General features: G+C 47.3%; 2 protein-coding genes across 5 annotated transcripts in view; one reads left to right on the top strand and one right to left on the bottom strand.

Annotated features, from left to right (window-relative positions):
* Positions 1-278: 278 nt before the first annotated feature.
* On the top strand, positions 279-20,813 carry Atp1b1 (ATPase Na+/K+ transporting subunit beta 1). Its single transcript, NM_013113.2, has 6 exons — positions 279-511; positions 4,584-4,712; positions 14,448-14,603; positions 15,758-15,942; positions 18,537-18,620; positions 19,398-20,813. The coding sequence occupies exons 1-6, from the start codon at positions 415-417 to the stop codon at positions 19,659-19,661; spliced, it is 915 nt and encodes a 304-aa protein (NP_037245.2). The 5' UTR covers positions 279-414; the 3' UTR covers positions 19,662-20,813.
* Nme7 (NME/NM23 family member 7) overlaps positions 20,625-21,931 on the bottom strand; it is a 129,326-nt gene continuing 128,019 nt past the window's right edge. For 3 of the 4 annotated variants that reach the window (XM_087579962.1, XM_087579961.1, XM_087579963.1), the window contains one exon: positions 20,625-20,908. In XM_087579962.1, coding sequence (XP_087436088.1) covers positions 20,876-20,908 — 33 coding nt within the window. In that variant the 3' untranslated portion in view covers positions 20,625-20,875. 4 annotated transcript variants of the gene reach the window in all.

Genomic DNA, 21,931 nt, shown 5'->3' with positions numbered 1-21,931 from the left:
CTTGTCCCTGGTCCATCTCGCCAGAGGTCATAGCAGGCAGAGTGGTGCAGCTACAGCTTGAAGCAGCAGCTGCGGGGTTCGCTGAGCCCCCCGGGAGGCGATCGGAGCGCGGGGAGAGCAGGAGTGCGGCCACGCGCCCACCTCTAGGTGCGGGGCTCGGAGCCGCCCAGCCCGCGCGCGCCCTCCTCCCTCCTCCCTCCTCCCTCCGCCCCCGCCGCACCTCCCCCTCCTCCCGCTCTGCTTAGGCTGCTCCGCGGCGCGCCTCGCACTCGGAGAGCCGCAGCGGCAGCGGCGCGTCTCGCCTTTGGAGACAGAGCCGGGCCGCGGGGACACCGAGCAGTCGCCGCGAGGACGCCAGGGCGCGCGCAGCACTCGCTTTCCCTCGGCCTCGGCCGCCACTGCTGAGCAGACACCATGGCCCGCGGAAAAGCCAAGGAGGAAGGCAGCTGGAAGAAATTCATCTGGAACTCGGAGAAGAAGGAGTTTTTGGGCAGGACCGGTGGTAGTTGGTGTAAGTAAGCGCTCCGCGGCTTTCGCCGTCGGCGCCTTGGCTTTTTCTAGGAGGCGCATCCGTGTACGCGGACACTGCGGACAGTTCGGCGCCCACGGGGCTGTCCAGGGTGTTGGGGATTGGTGGTAGGCGCTGCTAGGAGCGCGCGGCCTGGGCTTGGCATCCAGTGACAAATGCAGGGGGTCCTCAGAATGCGGCTTGGGTTGGGAGCTGAAGCTAGCTAGACTGAAGGTTTTGGGCATGGTAGGGAATCTTCGGTCAGGTTCCTCCCTCTCCATCCCCAAAGACCTTAGAAAAATGAGATTTGGGGCTGTGAGCAGAACTCATGAGCTTACCTGTTCTAATGCAGACGATGCTGCGATAGCATCATTCTCCCAGCCTAGAACTGTATCTAGAATGGAGAGGAACGGGGAGGAGAAATGCACCCACACTGCAATCCTCATACACTGCAATCTTCGCAGCCCAGAAATGGCCCAGTGAGCTCCATTATCACGGCCCGTTTTTAAGCCTTGGCTAGACACGCGACGTTTTCTTTAAAGATCTTTATGATACAGATGAAGAAACAGGTTATATTAGAACATTTCATGCCGCCTGTTGCTTCATTGGCTGGAATCCCCTCATATCCCATTGAAAATTAGATATCGTATTTGTGTTTTTTTTTTTTTTAACTTCCTTGCACCGGAAAGGTTGATAGGTTTGTTTTTTTAAAGGTCATTTTGAAGGGCATAGTTGTAGACAAATCCGTGAGTCGTGACTGCGGAAGGGAGGGAGGGAACTCCCCTCTGCTGCATCATTGCCCCCTCCTTCAGTATCACCATCACCACCATCACCTCTGCCTCCTCTTTTGCCTCCTTCCCCCTCCCTCCCCTATAGCAGCATTGCAGTTACTAAGGGAACCCTGAAAACTAGCGATGCGGTGTTCCTGTTTGGGGAGGGTCTATAGAAATAGACTGGAGAATGAGTCAGGGAAACAGCGCTTGGCTGACATTTTGAAAAGGAAGAAGCCGGGATGAATGATTTTTTTTTTCCTCTAAAGAAAAAAAATGCAGTTAGAGAGCCTCTCAAGTGACAAAAATAAAGGGTTAATAATGCATCAGACGTCAAGGTTAGTCAAGGTGAAGCCTCTTTCATTCCACCGTATTGCTAGGTCGCATAGGCATCCCTGAGCCATGGGAAAATGGAGTCTTAAATTGATGGCTTTTTATTCCGCTTTATATTCCGTTTTATTTGGGGAGACTGTTCTTCATGGGCGTATGCCCATAGCGTCCCTGTGTTTCTGTAGTGTGGGAAGGAGAAACCTGAAGAAATGTGAGGTATGTACAGGATGAACAGCCAGGGCCATTTCCAGCAACTCTGTAACTCAGCTAGGAGGCCTATGAGGTGCACTGCGGAATTGGCCCCTCCTCCCAGCCTAACTGGGGCTGGCTGCTTTCCCTGGTGGTCTGTTGTAGCATCACAGGACCAGGGGGTGGCACTGACTCCTGGTACCTCGTGAAATTTGCCCTCTAGTGTTTTTCCACTTCTTAAAACATCTTTCTTTCCTCATTCCAATCTCACACTCCTTCTTTGAATAATATTTGCTTTAGAGGGTAAGGAAGGCAGTATGGAACAGTTTGTTCTTTAAACCGACATTTAATGGGACAGCCCTTCCTTAACAGAGAGGCAGAGAGAGAATGAGCCTGTGTGGTCTCGATGGTCACATCCCACGGACCTAGGAAGCAGCCGTCATAACTCATCTTCCATTTTGTGGGGGGCTAAGCACGAAACCCAGTTTGTGTTCTGTGCTAGTCCTGTCTGCCCTTTTGACAATGTAAGAAATGGCAGAGCTGTCTGAGGCAGCCAGTGGAGAAATGGAGAGCGGTTCCTATAAGAGAGAGAGAGAGAGAGAGAGAGAGAGAGAGAGAGAGAGAGAGAGAGAGAGAGAGACCGAGACCCCCTTTCCAGCTCTGGGCCCAACATAGATAGATGCCCTTGGGACCAGGGCAGGATGCCCTTGGCTCCGTTTTGCTTATAGGTAGATTTTTCACCAAGATGGACGGCAGAGGCTCGAGCCTGTCACCTGCTGGAGAGATCACAATTTACAAATCACTTAGTGCTTTCTATCTTTTAATTAAGTTAATACATATGTTGGCAGATTTTTATTTTTGCCATTGGTTCCCCCAGGCCACTTTTTAAACCTTATTTTTGGCATTTTAAAGGATATATATATATATATATCCAAAACTCCTGGTGTTCCTTGTTCTTTAAATACAGAAGGAAAAAGAAAATTTGCTTTATAGGATAAAAAATGCCCCTAAAGCTGACACACCCCAGCCCCCAACATCATGCCATCCAGCCGGTTGGTGGGAATAACCTAGCCTTTGTGTCTGTTTCTCGTGCCACCGGTAGCCTTGGTCTTGGGGAGTCCATTGCCTGAGCTCTCTAAAGCTCATTGCTGCGCTGTCTAACCGAGTGACTTTACTGCAGTGACAGGCTTACCAAATCAGTGTCCAGCAGCAGCAGAACCCCTCACTCAGCTTTGGTATTCTGTGGGCAGAATGGAAAAGGTGTATATGTTCTTGAGCGTAATCATTGCGCTTGTAAAATGACTAATTTTTCCTTCAATTTGTCTTTTAAATAGTAGCCTCGGTTCTGTGCCTTTTAAGGTTAGGATTATCTACCTGGAGTCCAGGATATGAGTAGAAAGGTGGTAGTTGTTAGGAGAGGCAAATGTGGCTAAGCTAAGAGCACCCAGGGTGGCATTGGAAGGGCAACACGACAAGACAGCAGCCTCTCAGCCAGGCTCTTGGGCTTTCTCGCCGACTGGGTTATACCAACTCTGTACCTCTTCGTTCGCTGGAAAAAATTTTCCAGATCCCTTGACGTCACAAGCTTGCCATTTGCCTACTGCTGCCTGGATACCAAATGCAGCATTTAACCCTTGTCATGCCGGGAGGAAGGGACAGAAGTGGGGGGGGGCGGGGCTGTGGTTCTAGATGATGCAGCCTCCTCTCTTCTCATCTTTGCCTGTATCTTTATGTCGGGGAGACAAGGGATGAGGTTCAACGTTTTGTGTGGACTTTTATGTGTGTCTGGTTTGTTTCAATAGCTCTGTAACACTGCTGTCTTGAAGTGTGTATTCCTGAGGGGAAAGCTGGTGTTTTTCCATGTATGGCGAGGGCTGCGTTGCTCATTTCCACAACTCTCATGTCCACTTCATTCCTGGCCCCCTCCCAGCATGTACATATATGCCTTTTCAATAATCCCTTCACCCTGTGGCTTTCCCAGGGACCCTTTAGAAGGAACCTGTGCCCCCCTTTGCAGCCATGTTTCTGATAACCTTTCAGGTCTCTTGCTTCCACTTTTCCCATCTAGATGAGGCGTTTGACTGGCTCAGCACAGCCAGGCGATGCCTAGTACAGCCTGTTACTGTTCTGCTAATCGGAGAGATAATCCTTGTATATCAGTAACTGATAGCCTGATTCCAGCCTACTGGCTTCATGTTGGTTCAAGGTGGTTTTGGTTTGTTTGCTTGCTTTTTTATTTTTAAAGTTCATTTGTAGCTATTTCAGCCTGCTTATTGTTAAACCGCGAGAAAAAGAAAATGTAGCTTACACAAGCAGTCCTTACTCTTCTGGTCAGATGATGAGGTAAAGATGGCGGCCTTTGTACCATAGGGTTTCCTTTGTACGTTCGATTGGTTCCAGTTGCCGCCCTGTGTCCTTGAAGGAAAAGACAGTGCTTTGTAGACAGCGACTTGTGAAGGAGAGCTCCACCTGTGTTTTTGAGTTGGTTGTTCTTAGTCATCTCAGGGTTTGGGGGACAGGCGAGTGACGCCCCTAAGGGGACACACGGCCAAGTATCAGATGCATTGCGTAAGCGTGTGAACGCAACTGCAGGTTTGCTGCTGATTTTCTGTTCTGAAAAGGAAGTGACTTCCTGTTAGCCTTTCAGCTACAGTAGAGCATTTCTCCACCTGTGCCTTCCAAAAAAGTGTGGCTCCCTCTTTTGATCAGTAGAGAAACAGGCTGAAGAGGAACCAGGAAGAGCCCGTGACTACATCACAGCCGTCTCTTGTCTGTTCTCCCCACAGTTAAGATCCTTCTGTTCTACGTGATATTCTATGGCTGCCTGGCCGGCATCTTCATCGGGACCATCCAAGTGATGCTGCTTACCATCAGTGAGCTGAAACCCACGTACCAGGACCGTGTGGCCCCGCCAGGTAAAACCCAGGGAGGGGCTTCTCCAGAGATGAAAGGGTTCCACATCCAGCGGAGAAGACACCTTCAGAAAACTGGGCAGTAGAGCTTCAAGCTAAGCATGGGGAGGAATCGGGAGCGGTGCTGCAGTTATGGCTTCTGCCCGCATTGCGGCTGAGCGCCAGATGTCTGACTGCAGATGTCTGACTTACACAGCTCTGGGGTGAAGGTGGTACACGCAGCCCCACTGTGTGACTGACATCAGGCCCTGTTGGGGGCTTCACTCTCCTTAGCCTTAACACTCAAGCGCTTGGTCAGCGGGTTCATTCTAGGGCCTTTTTGGCTCTAATACATTTTTTTTTCACTTGTGATAAATCCTTAAAAACGTCATGCTCACAGAGGAACCATGATTTCAGGGGGTCATTCTCTCTCCTGTTGATTTGACCTTGAACACAAACACCCTCTTCACATACCTCAAATACCCTTAGGGTTTTGTGAGCCCTCTTTCCCGTTTGGCTGTCTCGGTTCTCTCTAAAAAAGAGAGGTAAAAAAAGATCTTCATAGGAAAGGCAGTCCTCCATTTGGTTCTTCCGCCTGGAGGACAGAGCTGGGAGAGCAGGAATGAGTTGTGTATTGTATAACTTTCAGTTCTCACTTTATAAATGACCTTGAGGTTGCAGCTGGGAGTGGCAGTGTGGTGTCTTGTGCGGGCAAGGGTTCAGTTTGGAAACAGCCATCCGTAGGTGACAGTCTTGGGCATGTGCAAACCCGGAGCAGGGCCTGTCGAAGACGTGTCTTGCACTTTTCCTTGGGTACGAGGAGGAAGAAAGTGCAGAATGCACAGGTGGCAAACAGGATCTCACGGAACTAAGTCAACAGTCCTCTGGGCACAAGGGAAGACCCAGGGTGTTTTCAGATACACGTAGGTGGGAAGTGAAAAAAGAGAACGTGTGAGTATATGCAACGACCTGACCTGTTTCGTGATCCACAGACTCCTGCAGCTCTTCTGTGTACCGAAAGGTGGGTCTTAGGGAAGGTCGGAGCAAGGTTCTGATGTGCTGAGAACTTTAGGCTCTTGGGTGTTATGCATGGGCTCCTGTGGTTTAAGATCTGTCTTCCATGTCCTCTTCTGCCAGGGTCCTTCCTCAGCACAAGTAGCGACAGTCATTTTGTACAGAGCTCTTATTTCTTTGGTTTTGCCACTAACTTGTTCTTCAGTCATGATTTTTTTTATAATAACTTAAACTTGGAGCAAAGATGACCACACAGTCAACCTTTATTTTTTAAAAAAAGACTATATACACTTTGGAGAAGTAAGTCATTTATTTATTTTTAGTTTTTGATTTTTTGAGACAGGGTTTCCCTGTGTAGGGCTGGCTGTCCTGGAACTCACTCTGTAGACTGGGCTGGCCTTAAACAAATGCAGACCCATCATCAGGATTCTGCCTCCCAAGTGCTGGGATTAATGACGTGTGCCACCAAGCTTGCAGAACTAATGAAATAAAATTAAAAAAATTTTTTCCAGATACTTTTCTGAAACAAAACAAAACAAAAAAACCAAAATCTTTACCTTCTAAAATAAACAATCCAAGGGCGGGATGCTAAGTGAGGATTTGCAGTTGACCTTGCCCTGCTTGTCTGAGGTGCTCAGTCCCCTCCCCCACCCCATCTCCCTCTTTTCTTTCCCAGCCTTTTCTATGAGCACCTATATTTAGTGTGCTCGCCACAGTTGGTCTGACCTGACAAACCCTCACTTCTCCAAAGAATGTGAGTGGCTCATCTTGGAAGCATGCATTCCTGTCCTTTGGTCTGAGTCACAGGCGAAGTTTTCAGTGCTTCACCTTCCCAGTCATCTCGTGGTTTTTTTTCCAACTTAGTGATTCCTGTCTCTGTCTGTAGCTTTTACTTTAGCAGCAGAGTCTACAGGTCACCCTGTCCTAACCCTGTGGGGTTTTCTCTTCCTCTCCTGACACTTTTTCAAACAGGATGGTAACTTTGAGTCAGGTCGGTAGAGCCCTGGCTGGTGAAAAGTACAGCTCCTGGACAGTCCTGAGCACTCTGCACCCCCTGGGGGACCCTAACTGGACCCTCCTCTTGGTATCTTTCAGAACAGATGTTGAAAACGCACATTTAGAAGGTATTAAGGGATCATTAACTCTGCAGACTGAATAAATGCAGAGGAGTATTCTGATCTTTTGGCTTCCACTTAATGTCTCCAAGTCTACATTTTTGTCTTGAAGTAAGGAGGGAGATCCAAGTCAAGGTGTGCAAGGGAAGTGTGCGAGACTATAGCACTTAAAGATACTAGTCCTCTGACCTTGGGGCTGGAATACAAACATGGTCGGTCATGTTTGGCATGCCTTTTACACATCGAAATCCCTTGTAACCAGATATCTTCCAAACAGAGAGGGTAGAGAAGAGGGGGCAGATACAGCTGTGGCAATCCTGCCCGGCAATAATTGTGTAGGTTGTATAATGAATAATATAATAGGCCCAATGGGAAAGTCACAGACAGAGGGGGAAGATACAAAATGGAAGGGAAGTTGAAGGACAAAGCAGTCATGTGATTTCTGGACTCTGAGCAGTAGATTCTGTTCCTTCTCAGGTCTTACTGCTGCGGTTGTTAGATCTAAGCTGCTCACTCCACCCAGAGAGCAGAGTCCTGGATGAGATGTTGACGCATATTATTAAATAGCCATTTTCATAGCTCAAAAAAAAAATTCGCCATTTCTAACCTTCTGCCGCCTTAATGTAGTAAGTATTAAAGCCGTGTTTAAAGCTCAGAGCTATTCGGCAGAGCTTCCTGGAGTTATGTCAGCCTAAGAAGGAAGAGGAGGCACTTTGGAGTTGAACCCAGCCCCCACCACTCCATCACCACTGACCACACCAGACCTCAGTTTCATTATGGAGGAATAGCCTGCGATGATCAGACAGGAGCTAGGAGCAGAATGTTAGCACTTAGCAGAGGTACAGTAGATGCAGCTGTCGGCAGCAGCCTCCCTCCCTTCTGTCTCTCCTTCCACTAGAAGCAGAAGGCTCTGCATTTGCAGACAGCGAGTTTTGGAAGATGGGGATGCTGCAGACTTAAATTTCATGGTGTGGGTCCGTTGTCCTTAGCTTTCCCTGAAAAGGATTCGAATGTCGGTGGATTAGAAAACATTCAGAAAGAGGCTCTGGGGAACCTAAATGCCACGGAAGCCAGCTCTCCCTGCCCACACCTCCACCTGCAATGCAGCATCTGAGCTTTTGTCCAGAGGACAGTCTCTTGCAGGGGTGCGGCAGTGTCTCCCCTCAGGTGGATCTGGGAGAGACGCTGCCCTTTGCCGAGCTGCAGTCGAGCCCAGTGCACACGAACGTGCATGCATGCATTCCACGTGGATTCATGCTCCTGCTCACCAGGTCTTGCTCACCTGGTGGCCTGCCCAGTGGTGTAATGGAAAAGTCTTTCCTGGGGCTGTCACCCATTCTCCCCCAACCCCCACACACTTCAGGTTATACTACCAACTGTGCAGTGAATTGAAGGTCACGGTGTGTCATTTCGAGTCCACAGAGTCCCTACCTGGCTTGCTTCCTGGAGCAAAGGTAGGAATGTGTTCTCTGTTCTTCCTCTTTAAGTTGTAGGAGGTTCTTTGTTTTATTCATAAAGATAGCTCAATGATGAGGGAACTCAGTTTAAAAGGGTCAAATTCTTGGCACCTGGATAACCAGAATTGAGGCAGGAAGGTGGGGTAGACGACTATGAGTAGGACCAGCCATTTGAGTTTCTCTTTGTGAATGGAACACAGCCAGTTCATGAGGGCACAGCCATCGTAGCCCACCCCTCCGCACGCTTCAGTCTCAGAAAACCTGTTTTTTCAAACTACACGATGATTGGCCCTCTCTGATTTCAGAGGTAGGAGTAGAACCAGTTTCTCCATGTGATTTGGAGAAACTGTCTCCTCAGAGCATTGGGTGTTTTCTACCATTTCCTGTCAGTTGGTTTGTGATCACCTAGCTGACACATTTGGGTTTGACTTCTACTCTTCCCACCCTCCCATGGATCCTGTCAACCGGTGACCGAAGGAGATAGCCCAAGTAGTTTATTTCTAAAGTCTTCTAGGTATGCAGGGAGCCCAGTGATTAACATGAAATATTTTTGGGAAGCCAGGTATGGAATGTCTTCATGTGGCTGAGAGGCAGGAGGATTGCCACAAGTTTGAGGTCAGGCCAAAACTGCAGAAAAGTGGGTTTTACTCACTTGAAGGGGAGTAAGCAGACTGGGACCTCTGCTAAGAGGAGCTAACAAGGAAATGGAAGTGATCGTGGAGGAAAAGGCAGATGTGTCAGTGTCATCTCGGGCTTGTGGGATTCACACAAGAAGAGAGACAGCATTGGAAAGACTGTTGGTCTAACACCTTCATTTCTGCTGATGTAGAATCAGACCCGATAGGACAGGTCATTGATCATTGAGGGCTCTCATGCTAGAAGTCTCCACTTGACGGCTCCAGAGAGGCTTGGGCAATGAAGGGCATCCAATAACGTATTATTACGCATAGCTTCTGACCAGGAAGGTACCCACCATCATTCAGGGATGGGCCCCCTAGAGTGTCATACACACTAAGGTCTCAGATTTCAGGATATTAATGACTCGGCCAACGTTGCATTTTGAAGTTTGACAAGTCAAGTATACACTTGTTCTTTCTTTGACCTTGGCAAAAACAAAACAAAACAAGAAACCCAGACAAACAAAAACAAAACAAAAAACCCATGGTGTAAAATGCCTAGAACTTGTCTATTGCATCCCTTTCATAAAGAAGTAGCGCCTTCCTTGTTTGGGGAATAAACACAGTCAGGAGCTAGCCAAAGCATCACACTCCATATCCTGTGAAATTGTATTGTTAAAAGCTACAATGTCCTCACTAAGTAATTCTCCTGCAGCCACGGAGACGATTCCTGATGGATAATTCTGAAATCATGAAGGGCCGGGGAGCAGAGTTTGTGGCATTTGGTTTAGACTGGGCACTGATTTCTACACACCAAGGGTGGTTAACCAGCTAAGTAGACTGTAGAAAACAGGTGAGCTACTAGTCCAAGACTTTTCAAAGGGAGCAGGCTTGAGGTGTCTGGGTGTACCTAGGCTATAGATGGGACTATTGTCTCAAGGCAGGACTATTGTCTTCTGGCTACCCTGGCTAACCCCAAGGCAAAAGGTAAGTGGGAGGGGACTGGTTCCCAGAATTCTGTAAAGTAAGTCTTGATAATAACTCCACAGATAAAATAATAAATAAAAATAAAACACCTAGGTTGTTCAGATTGACACTTAAAGGGAGGGACTCTTCCAAATGAGTAACGGTAAAGGTTCACATGTGTATCCGTATAAGTCATTCTCACTCCATTTTCTTTGTAACTGGAAAGTACTTTCAACCTGGAATGGATTGGAGACAGGCGATGCCTTCATGTGAACGTTTCTCTTAGCCTTCCGTGCCCTTGGAGGTTTCTGTGGAAGATGATACCTGTTTAAGCGTACTTGGCTGTGAGTCATCAGAAGTATCAAATGATAGGTCCACACAGTCGGCTTCGGGAGCTTTGGGATTCAATGGGGAAACTGCTACAAGGTTAAAATGGCCACATTCTCCTTGAAGTACTTCAGCAGCAGATTGAGAAATCACAAACTTGCTACATTATAAACAAAATGCCGACTAGTGAAAAGCCTCTTTTCTTTTTTGTCTTCTGTTCACTTCCCCCTACTGTGAACACCTGCTGATGCCTGAAGTGGGGGTGTTTGCCTCTGTTGTTTCACAGAAGGTAGAGGCCCCAGAGGCAGGTGCATCTGGAAAGGGCAAGTGTGAAGTCAGAGGCGCCTGTGCTTGCGTGCACCTGTGTGTGAGTGTTAGGTTTTTGTGAGACCAGGCTGGCCTTGAACTCATATACACCTGTCTCTGCCTCCTGAGTGCTGGGACTATGGTTTGTGCTACCACCACCCAAACTGAAGTACTTGTAAGAACCCAAAATTAGCATTCAAATTATTGTTTCAGTTCTCCAAGGTGACTTTGCAAGGTAGCAGCAGGACTAGTTTTTGCTGGTGGTGGCAAAGCAAGGCTATATTGAGCTTCACCTCCTTATTGGACACTTAGGTGCTGAGAACAGAGTCAGGAGGCAAGACCTGCTCCAGGGACCGTGGTTTGGAACCATATAGCCAGAGGATGGATGTTCTGCTCTGGCCTCTGGGAGTTACCACTGAAGTAGAGCTCACCCTTGTTCTGTTTCTACTAACAGCTTTAGAAGTGGGCAACGGAAAGCCAGAAGCCAAAAGATCTATGCGGGCGTACCAGCTGGCAAAGGCCCTAGTTGGCAAGGTGGGGGTGGGGGTAGGGATTTGAGCTATGGGGTGGAAATCGGTGTGATTCCAGCGTTTGATTTCGTTATTTATTTGCCTTGACTAGAGAAGGGTGGCACTGATTGCACGTCACTCTTCTGGGTCAGTGGTGCCACTGCAGGTAACTATAGTACACATCGTTTTCACGGGTCAGATGGCAGGCGGCAGGCAGCTGACGCACTTCTGAGCAAGTGAGGCCAGCGTATACATCTGGGTGAACCCAAGGTCCTGAAAAACAAGGACTGAGATACAGGGACTCATGTTTGGGGGTCTGGCACATGTCACTCTGTGTCTCTTAATGGGGACCTTGGCTTGGGATGGTGAGAGAATGACAAGGACTCTCGGTAATCCCATGGTCCTTTGCTCTTCCGAGAAGTGGCATCACTGTACCTCATACAGACACCTAAGAAATGGTCCCTGAAAGAGAATACAGAGGGACAGCTGGAAAGTGAGAGGCAGTGGGGAATTCCAACTGATGCCAGGGCAGAAGGGACAGTGACGTGGGTGAGCCTGCTTTGTGACCTGGGTCCTACCTTGTTTATTTTCAGTGTGACCTTAAGGTCACTTTGTGGGTGCAGCTTGTCTGTTGGACTCCGTTGCTTTGCTAGCAGGGTGGGGTTTTGCTGTGTCTCCTGCTCTGCTGGGGCCCACAGCTTACACTGCTGTTACTTAGCAAGCTGGCTGCATGCAGTCTCCTTTCGGTTGGCTGCGGTCTCTTTTCTCCGGGCTTCCCTCTTTTCTGAAGGACAGGTGGGGCTGTTCTAGCTTCTGACATTTGATCCCTTTCATTTCTTCAGCCTTCCAGCTGCCCCACCCTCCTGGGCCTGGGAAGCCCTGCAGCCCTGTGGTAACCCTGGGCACACAGTTCTGCCCTTTGTCCAGTTCTGCCTGACAAATTCACAGGCACTTGTTCTCCGATCTTAGGCATGACTGCCCCTCGAGAGTCCACTTTCTCAGGATCCCAGGGCTGTTCTAGGAAAACACCCCCATTCTCCTGGTTTTTAATTCTCTAGCACTGGTCTGTGCCCTTCACTCCCCCAGGGCCAGGCAAATCACCTTGACTTAACGTCCTGTTTACAACTCTGGGCAGCCCTCTAGCTGCCTGCCCCTGTTTCAGTCCTATCTGTTTGTTGTCCCACACTCTTGCCCTCGATGGCTTTCTCCTTGCAGAGGTCAGAGGTTCTCAGTGCTTTGCATCATAGCACAATTGGTAAGTCACAGGGCAGCCTCCCATGTAATATAAAAACAAATTATCTAGAATATACTGAGATTGATTTAGACATAAAAAGCAATCTTTCCTGATTTAATCAAGCCAGGTGTGGTGGCTCACACCTTTGATCCCAGCGCTGGGGAGGCAGAGGAAGGTGGATTTCTGTGAGTTCCAGGCCAGCCTGGTCTACAGAGTGAGCTCTGGGACAGCCAGGGCTACACAGAGGAACCTTGTCTTGAAAAACCGGGTGTTGTGGTGGGGGAGAATGTTTAATCATGAGTACCCTTTGTTTATTTCAAGCTGAAGACTTTATGAGCTAATTCTGAAGCACCTTTCCCCCGTCCACAGCTTCCCCTCTGTCCTTTAGACTTTGCATTAGCCTGTCCAAGAAGATTCTTTACATTTAAAAAAAAGTCACTTTTATAAGAAGTATAGGGTGCGTGTGTCATGGTATACACATGTGGCGTATGTGTATACGAGGACAACTTTGTGGAGTCAGTTTTCTCTTTGCACCTTTATGAGGGTCCCAGGATCCAGTCAGGTCAGTAGGCTTGCACAGCAAGTGCTTTCCGTGCTGAGCAACCTCGCTGGCCCACGCCCCAGAAGATTCTTTGTTGTTCGGTTGGTTTGAGACAAAAAGTCTCATTGTGTAGCTCTGGCTGGCCTTGAACTTGTTTCAGGCTGTCCTGGAGCATAGAGAGCTCCATGAGTGCTGGAATTGAAGGCCTGTGCCACCGTGCTGCCCAGGAAGGTGCTTGTCATCAATCCTGACATTGTCATCTTGAGCACTCCTCTTCCCAACTCTACTCTCGCTTCCTTGTCTTCATCTCCACCCCTTCTGCCATCGCTATGGGGGCTGTTCACTGAGCAACCTTCAGGTGGGCCATGCAACCCCTTTTGAAGCTCAAGGCAATCTTTACTAGAAAAACTAACCGCTATTGCCTTTAACTTGTGTTGAAGGCTTCTTCTCAAGTCCCACACATGGCGCTGGCAAATAATTAACTAAGTTGGTTGTGCGTCCACTCGAATTTATGTCATTGTCTGCACTGATGTCGCCACTATTCAATTCTGATTCTCCAGAGCAGTCATTCTAAACCGAGGGTGCTTTATGCCCAGGTAGGGCTGGAATGGATCCTATGAGGCTGCTGGTCGAACCAGCCTTTGAGGAGAGTGGTGTGGGTGCTCCCAGTTGCCAGGAGGAGATGGAAGGAAGTCAGGTACAGCTCCTGACTAGAGGCGCCTGACACAGAGTGAGGCTGCCAGATGTCACAACAGAAAACACAGGATAGCTGGTTACCTTGAAATTTGTTACACAGAGTGTGTTCCAAGGAACTGCCCCACGCTTATTTGCAACTGGAAAGTAATTGGGTATCTTTATCTGTCTGTTCTGGACTGGACTGTCTTTCCACCTCACTGCCCTGGACCTGGTGGTGCTGTGTAGTGTAGTCCGAGTGCCCATTTGGAAAACACTACGAGGGCGGAGGCTACTGGACACGAGAGAGTAACAGCAGAGAAGGCAAACCCACGTCATGCGTCTTGAACTTCACTCTGACAGGGCCGACATGCTCAGACATTTGTATTGGCAACTGCATATGTGTCTTGAGTCGTCCCCCATTAGAAACTGAAAGAATCTATCCTAGGTTACAAGAGCCAAAGGAGCGTCTCTGTGGAGCAGTCCTGAGGTTAGAGAGACTGGGGTGACCTGGAACACAGGCAGGGGCAGGTGCCTGCTCCACATACTTCGGTGCTATGACTGAAGGGACAGCCACCTGTGTACCGGCTGCTAGCAACACGGCTTTGAACGTGACTGCATTCGAGGGCCCTAGAGAACCCCGGGGTTTGGAGAGCCGCACACCTGGGTCGGGATTCTGGTTCCACTGCTTTCTCTGCATCCTTGGCACAGCACTCTGCTTTCATTCTAAGTGGCGTTCTCATTCATAAAACAGGCTAGTGCCTACTGTGAAGTGTTGGCAAGGAAACTGGATGTTATTTGATATTGCATCACCGCCATTACATTTAGACAGCTAATCTAAATCCCATCAGATTGGATTCACCAGGGAAGTGGGGACTTAATCCATCCCGAGTTAAGTGGGGGCGAGGGAAGTGTGTTTGTGCCGGGAACGCCTGCTTTTGAAGTCTCCTGGTTGCGTTCCTACTAATAATGTCTGTCTTCCTGACTCTTCCCTGGTGTAGGATTGACACAGATTCCTCAGATCCAAAAGACTGAAATTTCCTTCCGTCCTAATGACCCCAAGAGCTACGAGGCCTATGTGCTAAACATCATCAGGTTCCTGGAAAAGTACAAAGATTCGGCCCAGAAGGACGACATGATTTTCGAGGATTGTGGCAGTAAGTGAATGACTCACTGATGCACGTGGCCCCGCTATTGGACGAGATGTCTGTCAGTTTGCTTCACTGCTTTAGCAGTCTAAAGGCAATGTCTCTGAATTCCTGTTAGAATTTACAAGGAGGGTTAGGCTTTCACCTTACTTCACAGTGATAAAAAAGGGACGAATGATGAACAAGGAGAAATCATGTTTAAAGAGGAAATGATTTAATAAAATACCCATTTTGATAATAATAGTCATACATAATATATATCAAATATACAATAGATAATATATATCAAATATACAGTAAAATACATGCACCGTTTTTCTGCAGCATGACTTAAATTCTGTATCCTTTCCATTTTTCTCTGGCTTTTTCGTTAAGTGTGGAGAGCATTTCCCAGTTAAACAATGCTTTTGTAATAAGAGGGGAATGTACAGCTTCCAAAGACAAAACTGACGACTTCCATCTTCTTGACCATTTACCTTCCACTTGGAGACATAGCTCCAGAAAGTTCTGACCCAAACCTTCCAGATCAAAAGTATTGACAGCCTTTCAATTTCATGTCCTTGTCGTAATGCCCCTGTTTCAGAGCAAAGCTGTGGATTGGTGAAAATGTTGCTGCTGGTGCTGAAGTAATGGTCTTGTTTCCCTCAGCCCTAAGTAGCTAAGCAATCCGTTAGAGAAGTGGTTCTACACTCGAGGGTCTCTACCCTTTGGGGTGGAATGACTCTTTCTATAGGGGTGGCCTAAGACCATTGGAAAACAGATATTTACATTACAATTCAATTACAGCAAAATTATAGTTATGAAGTAGCAATGAAAATAATGTTATGGCTGGGGGTACCACAACATGAGGAACTGTATGATAGGGTCGCAGTGTTAGGAAGGCTGAGAGTCATTGCCTTAGAACAACAGAAAGACCAGCCGAGCCTCAGCCTGGTGAAGCTGGTGAGCAGGTTAGCTTTGGGGTCATGTGATGGCCTTTGCTTACACTAAGACATCTTTACTTTTTGAAGAGAGCAGACAGCTTGGGGAAAGTCCTTGTCTAATGTAGACCACGTGTAGCCATGTCTTCAATGGGAAATTATAAGGAACAAGAAGTTCTTCTCTTTCTTAATGGTTCAGAGCGAACGGTTGGTGCACTCTTTAAAATGTGTTTGTGCTTTTAGGTATGCCCAGTGAACCCAAGGAGCGGGGAGAGTTCAATCATGAACGAGGAGAGCGCAAGGTGTGCAGGTTCAAGCTTGACTGGCTGGGGAACTGCTCTGGTCTCAATGATGAATCCTACGGCTACAAAGAGGGGAAGCCCTGTATCATTATCAAGCTCAACCGAGTGCTGGGCTTCAAACCTAAGGCAAGTGCCATTCTGCAGTCTCACATTCGGGGCCTGGCTGCCATGAAAAGACAGGATGTTCCAAATACGCTCACTTCTGAAGGGCAGTCGATCAGTAGTGTAGCCAACACCTTTCTCCTCGATCAAGGGTGACAATTCCGGGCCCTAACGCTGCAGTTTAACTGCCATAGCCGAATTCTGGTGTCCTTTTGGAGGCCTTGGATTTTTGTGGTTTTCTTTCTTTGAGGCAGGATTTCATGTAGCCCAGGCTTAACCTCAGTCACTTTGTAGCCAAGGCTGGCCTTGTGATCCCCATCCTCCCCATATGATCGCCATCCTCCCTGGTGATGTGCTCACTCACAGCTCCCTGTTCCTATTCCTAACTGCTCTGCTTCCTGTCCAGATAAAAGGTTATTTTCACAGGTGAGGGTCTCCTGGTTGTGTGCTGTGGTTCCAGGCTGCTTTTGATTTGAGTCCCTAAAGGAGCAACAAGGATAGTTCAGAAATGCTGGCTGATGATCAAAAAGAAGTTTTTTTTTCCTGAGTGATGATTCCATTGCCAAACCCAGAACATATACCACTGTCTCTGCCCTTTGATAACCACACAGTTTCTAACAAGTGAACATTACTTGATCAGCAAGTTGCCACTGTTGGTCATTTTGTGAGAAATTCTTTACAAAGGGGAAAAAAATACTGGTGTTGTCTCAGCTTTTCTAAACGGTTATTTCTCAGATCACGAATGCTGTCCGTCCGTGGGCGTGGCTTTTGTCTGCAGGGTCCCTTAAGGCTGACAGGAACACTGCCCAGTATTCACACATTTTAATTCTGAGGGGATTAACTTGGTATATTGAGCCAAAGCCACTTCTTTCTGAAGCCTTCATTCGCTCAGTTTCTCCTGCTTGTCAGTTTATTTCCATGATTTTTGCTACCCAAAAGGAAACCAAATCCAAAGGCAGATTTTCTTTTTCTCTTTGTGAGATCTGGTATCTCTAGGTAGGTAGCCTTGACTGTCCTGGAACTCTTTAGAACAGGGTGGCCTTGAACTCACAGAGATCCATCTGCCTGAGTGCTGGGATTAAAGGCGTGTGCCACCAAGCCTAGCATAAAGAACCTTTATGCCACCAGAGGCAGGAACAATTAGTCAGTAGATGGCTGCTTGTCTGACTGGCTGCTCGTCTTGATGCACCTCTTGTGAATGTTAGTGTACCTGTCAACAGACTTTTAATCTCCTCACAGAGACAAGCACGGAATGGGGGGCATTGTCATTAGGACCACTGCTCCACGCATGCACTTGATACTCCCACGGCTAATCTAGCAATAGGAGGAACTGGTGTGCTTCTGAAGGAAGCCAATTTCCGCGCTCCGTGTCATTGTTTTTACTGCCGCTTACACACTTCCAGTAGCACCTGTTTCACAGAGGCCCAGCTTGGGCTGCTGTGAGTTCTGTCTTCTACATCTGGATGTGCTGTTCAGTACAGACCCTGACTCCTTCTATATTTGGTCTCCACTTAATGCGTTCCTTCTTCTCATTTGCCTACCCCTTCCCAAATCCCCAGCTAGTTTGTGTCTCCCCTACCCAAACCCCCATCTGGTTTGTCAGTGGGGCTGTTTTTTGTTAGAGACTGCCGTGTCTCGTCATTTCCATTGGTGGGCCTGGTTCCGTATCTTCAGAGGACAGCTTCTAACAACCTTTTTGATCAATAAGTGTTTTCTATTCCAAGTTTTCAAGGCAGCACCGTTGGTAGCAGAAGCCCCTATTGAGTCAAATCTAGACGTTTGTTCATGTTCTTATATCCTTAACAAGAGATGCTAAGACATGGATTCTTACTGGTGTGCAGCCCTCAGCACAGCTGTTCATGTGTGCGTGTGTATGTGTGTGTGTGCGTGCGTGTGTATGTGTTCGTGTGTGTGTGTGTGTGTGTGCGTGTGTGTGTATGTGTGTATGTGTGTGTGTATGTGTGTATGTGTGTGTTGTGTGTGTGTACATGTGTGTATGTCTGTATGTGAGAGTGTGTGTGTGTGTGTGTGTGTGTGTGTGTGTGTGTTGTGCTATGTCTTATGACCAGGTTAGATGGATGTAGGGCTAACCCGAGTAAGCAAATGGCTGCCTTCCAGGATCCATATTCTAGCTTCTTTGGAGCTAGATGGGCCAGGGGTGGAGGGAAAGGGCCCACATTTTGCCCTGTCATTTTTTTCAGACTGCCCCCAGGCTTGGCGGAAGGTGAAAGCCTGTTTGAAGACTGTGTTGTTGAGGAAAAGCACTGCATGTTTCCTCGTGACTCGGTATAGAAGTCCACTCTTGCACTGGAGGTGCACTTGACTCTTGCATGTGCTGGCTGCCATCTTAGCAGCCACCCAGTTAGCTCCTCATTGTCCTGAGTCAGGCTGATGGCAGGTTAGCGCCAGGCTGTGTCACAACTCGTTTGTAGCGATCACTTCAAACAAAATCGAACAATTTTCTCAAATTGACAGGGGGGAGTCGCCCATTTGCTTTCCTGATGTGTCCTATTATCTCAGCAGCTTATTGTCAACAACGTGTATTTGTTTGGACTACAAGTTACTTTTATTTTTCAGGAAAAAAATATTTTGTTGACCAATGTGGGTTTTACTTTTAGCCTCCCAAGAATGAATCCTTGGAGACTTACCCTCTGACGATGAAGTATAATCCAAACGTCCTACCTGTCCAGTGCACTGGCAAGGTGAGAATGCATCGGGGCTACAGAGGGAGGGAGGCAGAGTGGAGCAAGGAAAGAGGAATGGGCGAGACTCCTCAGTCAGGGGGACAGTTTTAATGCAAGAAACTGCTGTCCGGTGGGTGGGTGTTGGGCTCAAAAGATGAATGGGAACTATACAAGCTAAAGGGATAGAGGTGTAACTGATACAACCAAGTTTGTTTGCTGGCACAAGACATGCAAATATCTAAATTTCTGAATTCAATCTAATGGAATGTGGGTTTATGGGCTGAGAGGTGAGCTAGGCCACAGCATGTGCTGAATTCTGGGGCCACCTTTCTTTCCTCTCTCTTAATGAATGCTAAAAATGAGTGCCACTGTACCAAGCCAAGAGATGGATGTTAGAAACAAGGGGCAAATATGTAAGTCTCTGGAGAGAATATCACTGAAGAAACTGTCTATAAGGAGACAGTATCCACCAGAACAAGCCAGGGGTCCTCTCACTATTGGCCTTCTTGGAAGGCAGAGCCAGCTTAGAGAAACGCTTGGCCTTTGCCTCAGTACCACCATTTGCACAGAGCCCCCTTTTGTGATGCTTTGGGCTAGAATTGACCTCCATCCTGGGATGCCACTCATCCATGTCACCCAGTGCTCGATGGGCTCAGCTTCTGAGAGGCGTGAGGTGGGCGTGCCATGGGGTGGCTTGTTTTCCTCGACTGCAGTCTGTGATGGGGTTGAGTGTTGTTGAGACCCATGACGTGTGCGCGCCCTTAAAGTTAAATTGCGTTTCCTTTTGTTCTCTAGCGCGATGAGGATAAGGATAAAGTTGGAAACATAGAGTACTTTGGGATGGGCGGATTCTATGGCTTTCCTCTGCAGTACTATCCCTACTACGGCAAACTCCTGCAGCCCAAGTACCTGCAGCCCCTGCTGGCCGTGCAGTTCACCAACCTCACCTTGGACACTGAAATCCGCATTGAGTGTAAGGCGTATGGTGAGAACATTGGGTACAGTGAGAAAGACCGTTTTCAGGGACGCTTTGATGTAAAAATTGAAGTTAAGAGCTGATCACAAGCACAAATCTTTCCCACTAGCCATTTAATAAGTTAAAGAAAAAGATACACAAACCTACTAGTCTTGAACAAACTGTCATACGTATGGGACCTACACTTAATCTCTATGCTTTACACTAGCTTCTGCATTTAATAGGTTAGAATGTAAATTTAAAGTGTAGCAATAGCAACAAAATATTTATTCTACTGTAAATGACAAAAGAAAAAAATAAAAATTGAGCCTTGGGACGTGCCCATTTTTACTGTAATTAGACTCCGTAACTGACTTGTAGTGAGCAGTGTTCTGGCCCCTAAGTATCGCCGCCGTCTGTTTTATTTAGTGTACAGTACTATAGGTGCGCACTCTGGTCATTTTCCAAGCCATGTTTTATCATATCTGTTTTCTACTTTCCGTGAGCGAGGTTTGCTGTCCAAGGTGTAAATACTCATGGGAATAAAACTGGCATGGTACTTTCCCTTCCTTTCTCATTTTCTTGGCTCTGAGATTTCAAAGGTAACGGCCCATCAACAAGCATTTTTAACACACTCCATAGTCTTTCCCTGTGGTATCAGGTCTTTACTATTGTTTTTCTTTGTTTCCTGGGGCTGGGGGGTGGGCTGTCGTGGGGGAACTGCCCTTTAAATTCTAAGTGACGCTGCAGAAAAACAACGGTGATGGGTTGTGTTGTGCTCCGTGCTGAGTGCTGTCTCGCCATCTCTCCCCTTGTCCTCCAGTGTGCTCCGAAGCTGTGTCTGATCTGGATCTGCCCGTCACTTTGGCTAGTGATGGGGCTAGTTAATTTGCTTAGTACATTTCCTTTTCCTTCTTTCCTTTCTCTGGAGGCATCATGTGCTGGTGCTGTGTCTTTATGAATGTTTTAACCATTTTCATGGTGGAAGAATTTTATATTTATGCAGTTGTACAATTTTATTTTTTTCTGCAAGAAAAAGTGTAATGTATGAAATAAACCAAAGTCACTTGTTTGAAAATAAAATCTTTATTTTGAACTTTATAAAAAGCAATGCAGTACCCCATAGACTGGTGTTAAATGTTGTCTACAGTGCAAATCCATGTTCTAGCATATGTAATGATTGCCAGGAGTACAGTGCTCTTGTTGGTCTTGTGTCAGTCAGGTTAACACAATGGACAATAAAAGAATGAACACATTCTTCACGTGTGTGACTCACTTGTCTGAGCGTCTCCGTCTGTGTTGTCTTTACTCTGTACGGCTAATTATCCAAGATCTTGAAGAAATACTGGACCTGAAAGGCAAGCACAGGCTGTCATTAGCAACATGCAGGTCTGGGCTCTCCCTCCTGCCACCTGCTGAAAGGGTGGAGGGCCTACGGGACCTGGGGACATGGATACACACCTCTGCCCCAAGACATGACGAGTTATTAACAAGAGGCAGAAAGGGAGGCTGAGGGTTAGTTTTTAGAAGTGTTTTACACTGCTGTTCCACTCCGTGAACACAGGAAATCCTGACTCCTGTGACAGTAAAAGTGTTCGCTGAGTGTGTGTATGTGTAAATGTTTCTATCAGTTGACTTAAAAAAAAATAATGTTAGGTTTGAGACTCAGTAAATTAAAAAGTGTGTATCTTGGCCATATTTAATAATTAGTCTTAGTAGAAAAGACAAAAAATTTTACACTTTCTGAACATTTTTCTGGTATGATCGAGTTGAAGATTTTGTATTGTCAACATGGGGGCACGCACATTAAAATGATGGTGACATGGGCCTGGAAACCTTGCAGAAGGCCCGTGTAACCACAGCTCAGCCATTGTTCCTACCCTCAGGCTAAGGCCCACGGCAGCTGGCTCTGGAAGACTAGAGCTGAGTCACAAACACTAGCAGTCGGGTTCGTGCCCATACTCAAAACCCTCACTTTTCTCTCGTGTGGCACCCCACACCTGTGATCCCACAACTCAAGAGTCACAGCGGAAGGCCTTGTCTCACCACGCGCAGCCGCAAATTATGAGATGACAGATGAATAGCAGAGGAACAGTTCCTTCACGTGGCAGGAAGTTAACAAAAGACAGCTTTGTTGACCAGCCCAGTTCCTCAACTTTACAGGTTTAGGGATTCTCTTTAATTACTGGGGAACTGGCAAAATTCATAAATGGTGTCTTCAATATGAAAGTGGGTTTCTCAGAAACTGAGCCATACATTTATGAGAAGAGAGGTGTCACTCCAGCGAAGAAGATGGTTTATTTTATGGAAACAGCTCCTTTTGAGCTGAGGTCTCACTATGTAGCCTTGCCTGTACTAGAGCTCTATAGGTAGG

This window comes from Rattus norvegicus, chromosome 13 (genome assembly GCF_021556685.1).
Source record: "Rattus norvegicus strain SHRSP/BbbUtx chromosome 13, alternate assembly SHRSP_T2T, whole genome shotgun sequence".
In the NCBI taxonomy this organism is placed as follows: Eukaryota; Metazoa; Chordata; class Mammalia; order Rodentia; family Muridae; genus Rattus; species Rattus norvegicus.
Note: the sequence above shows the minus strand (reverse complement) of the source record. Positions and strands in the feature narration are given on the sequence as shown.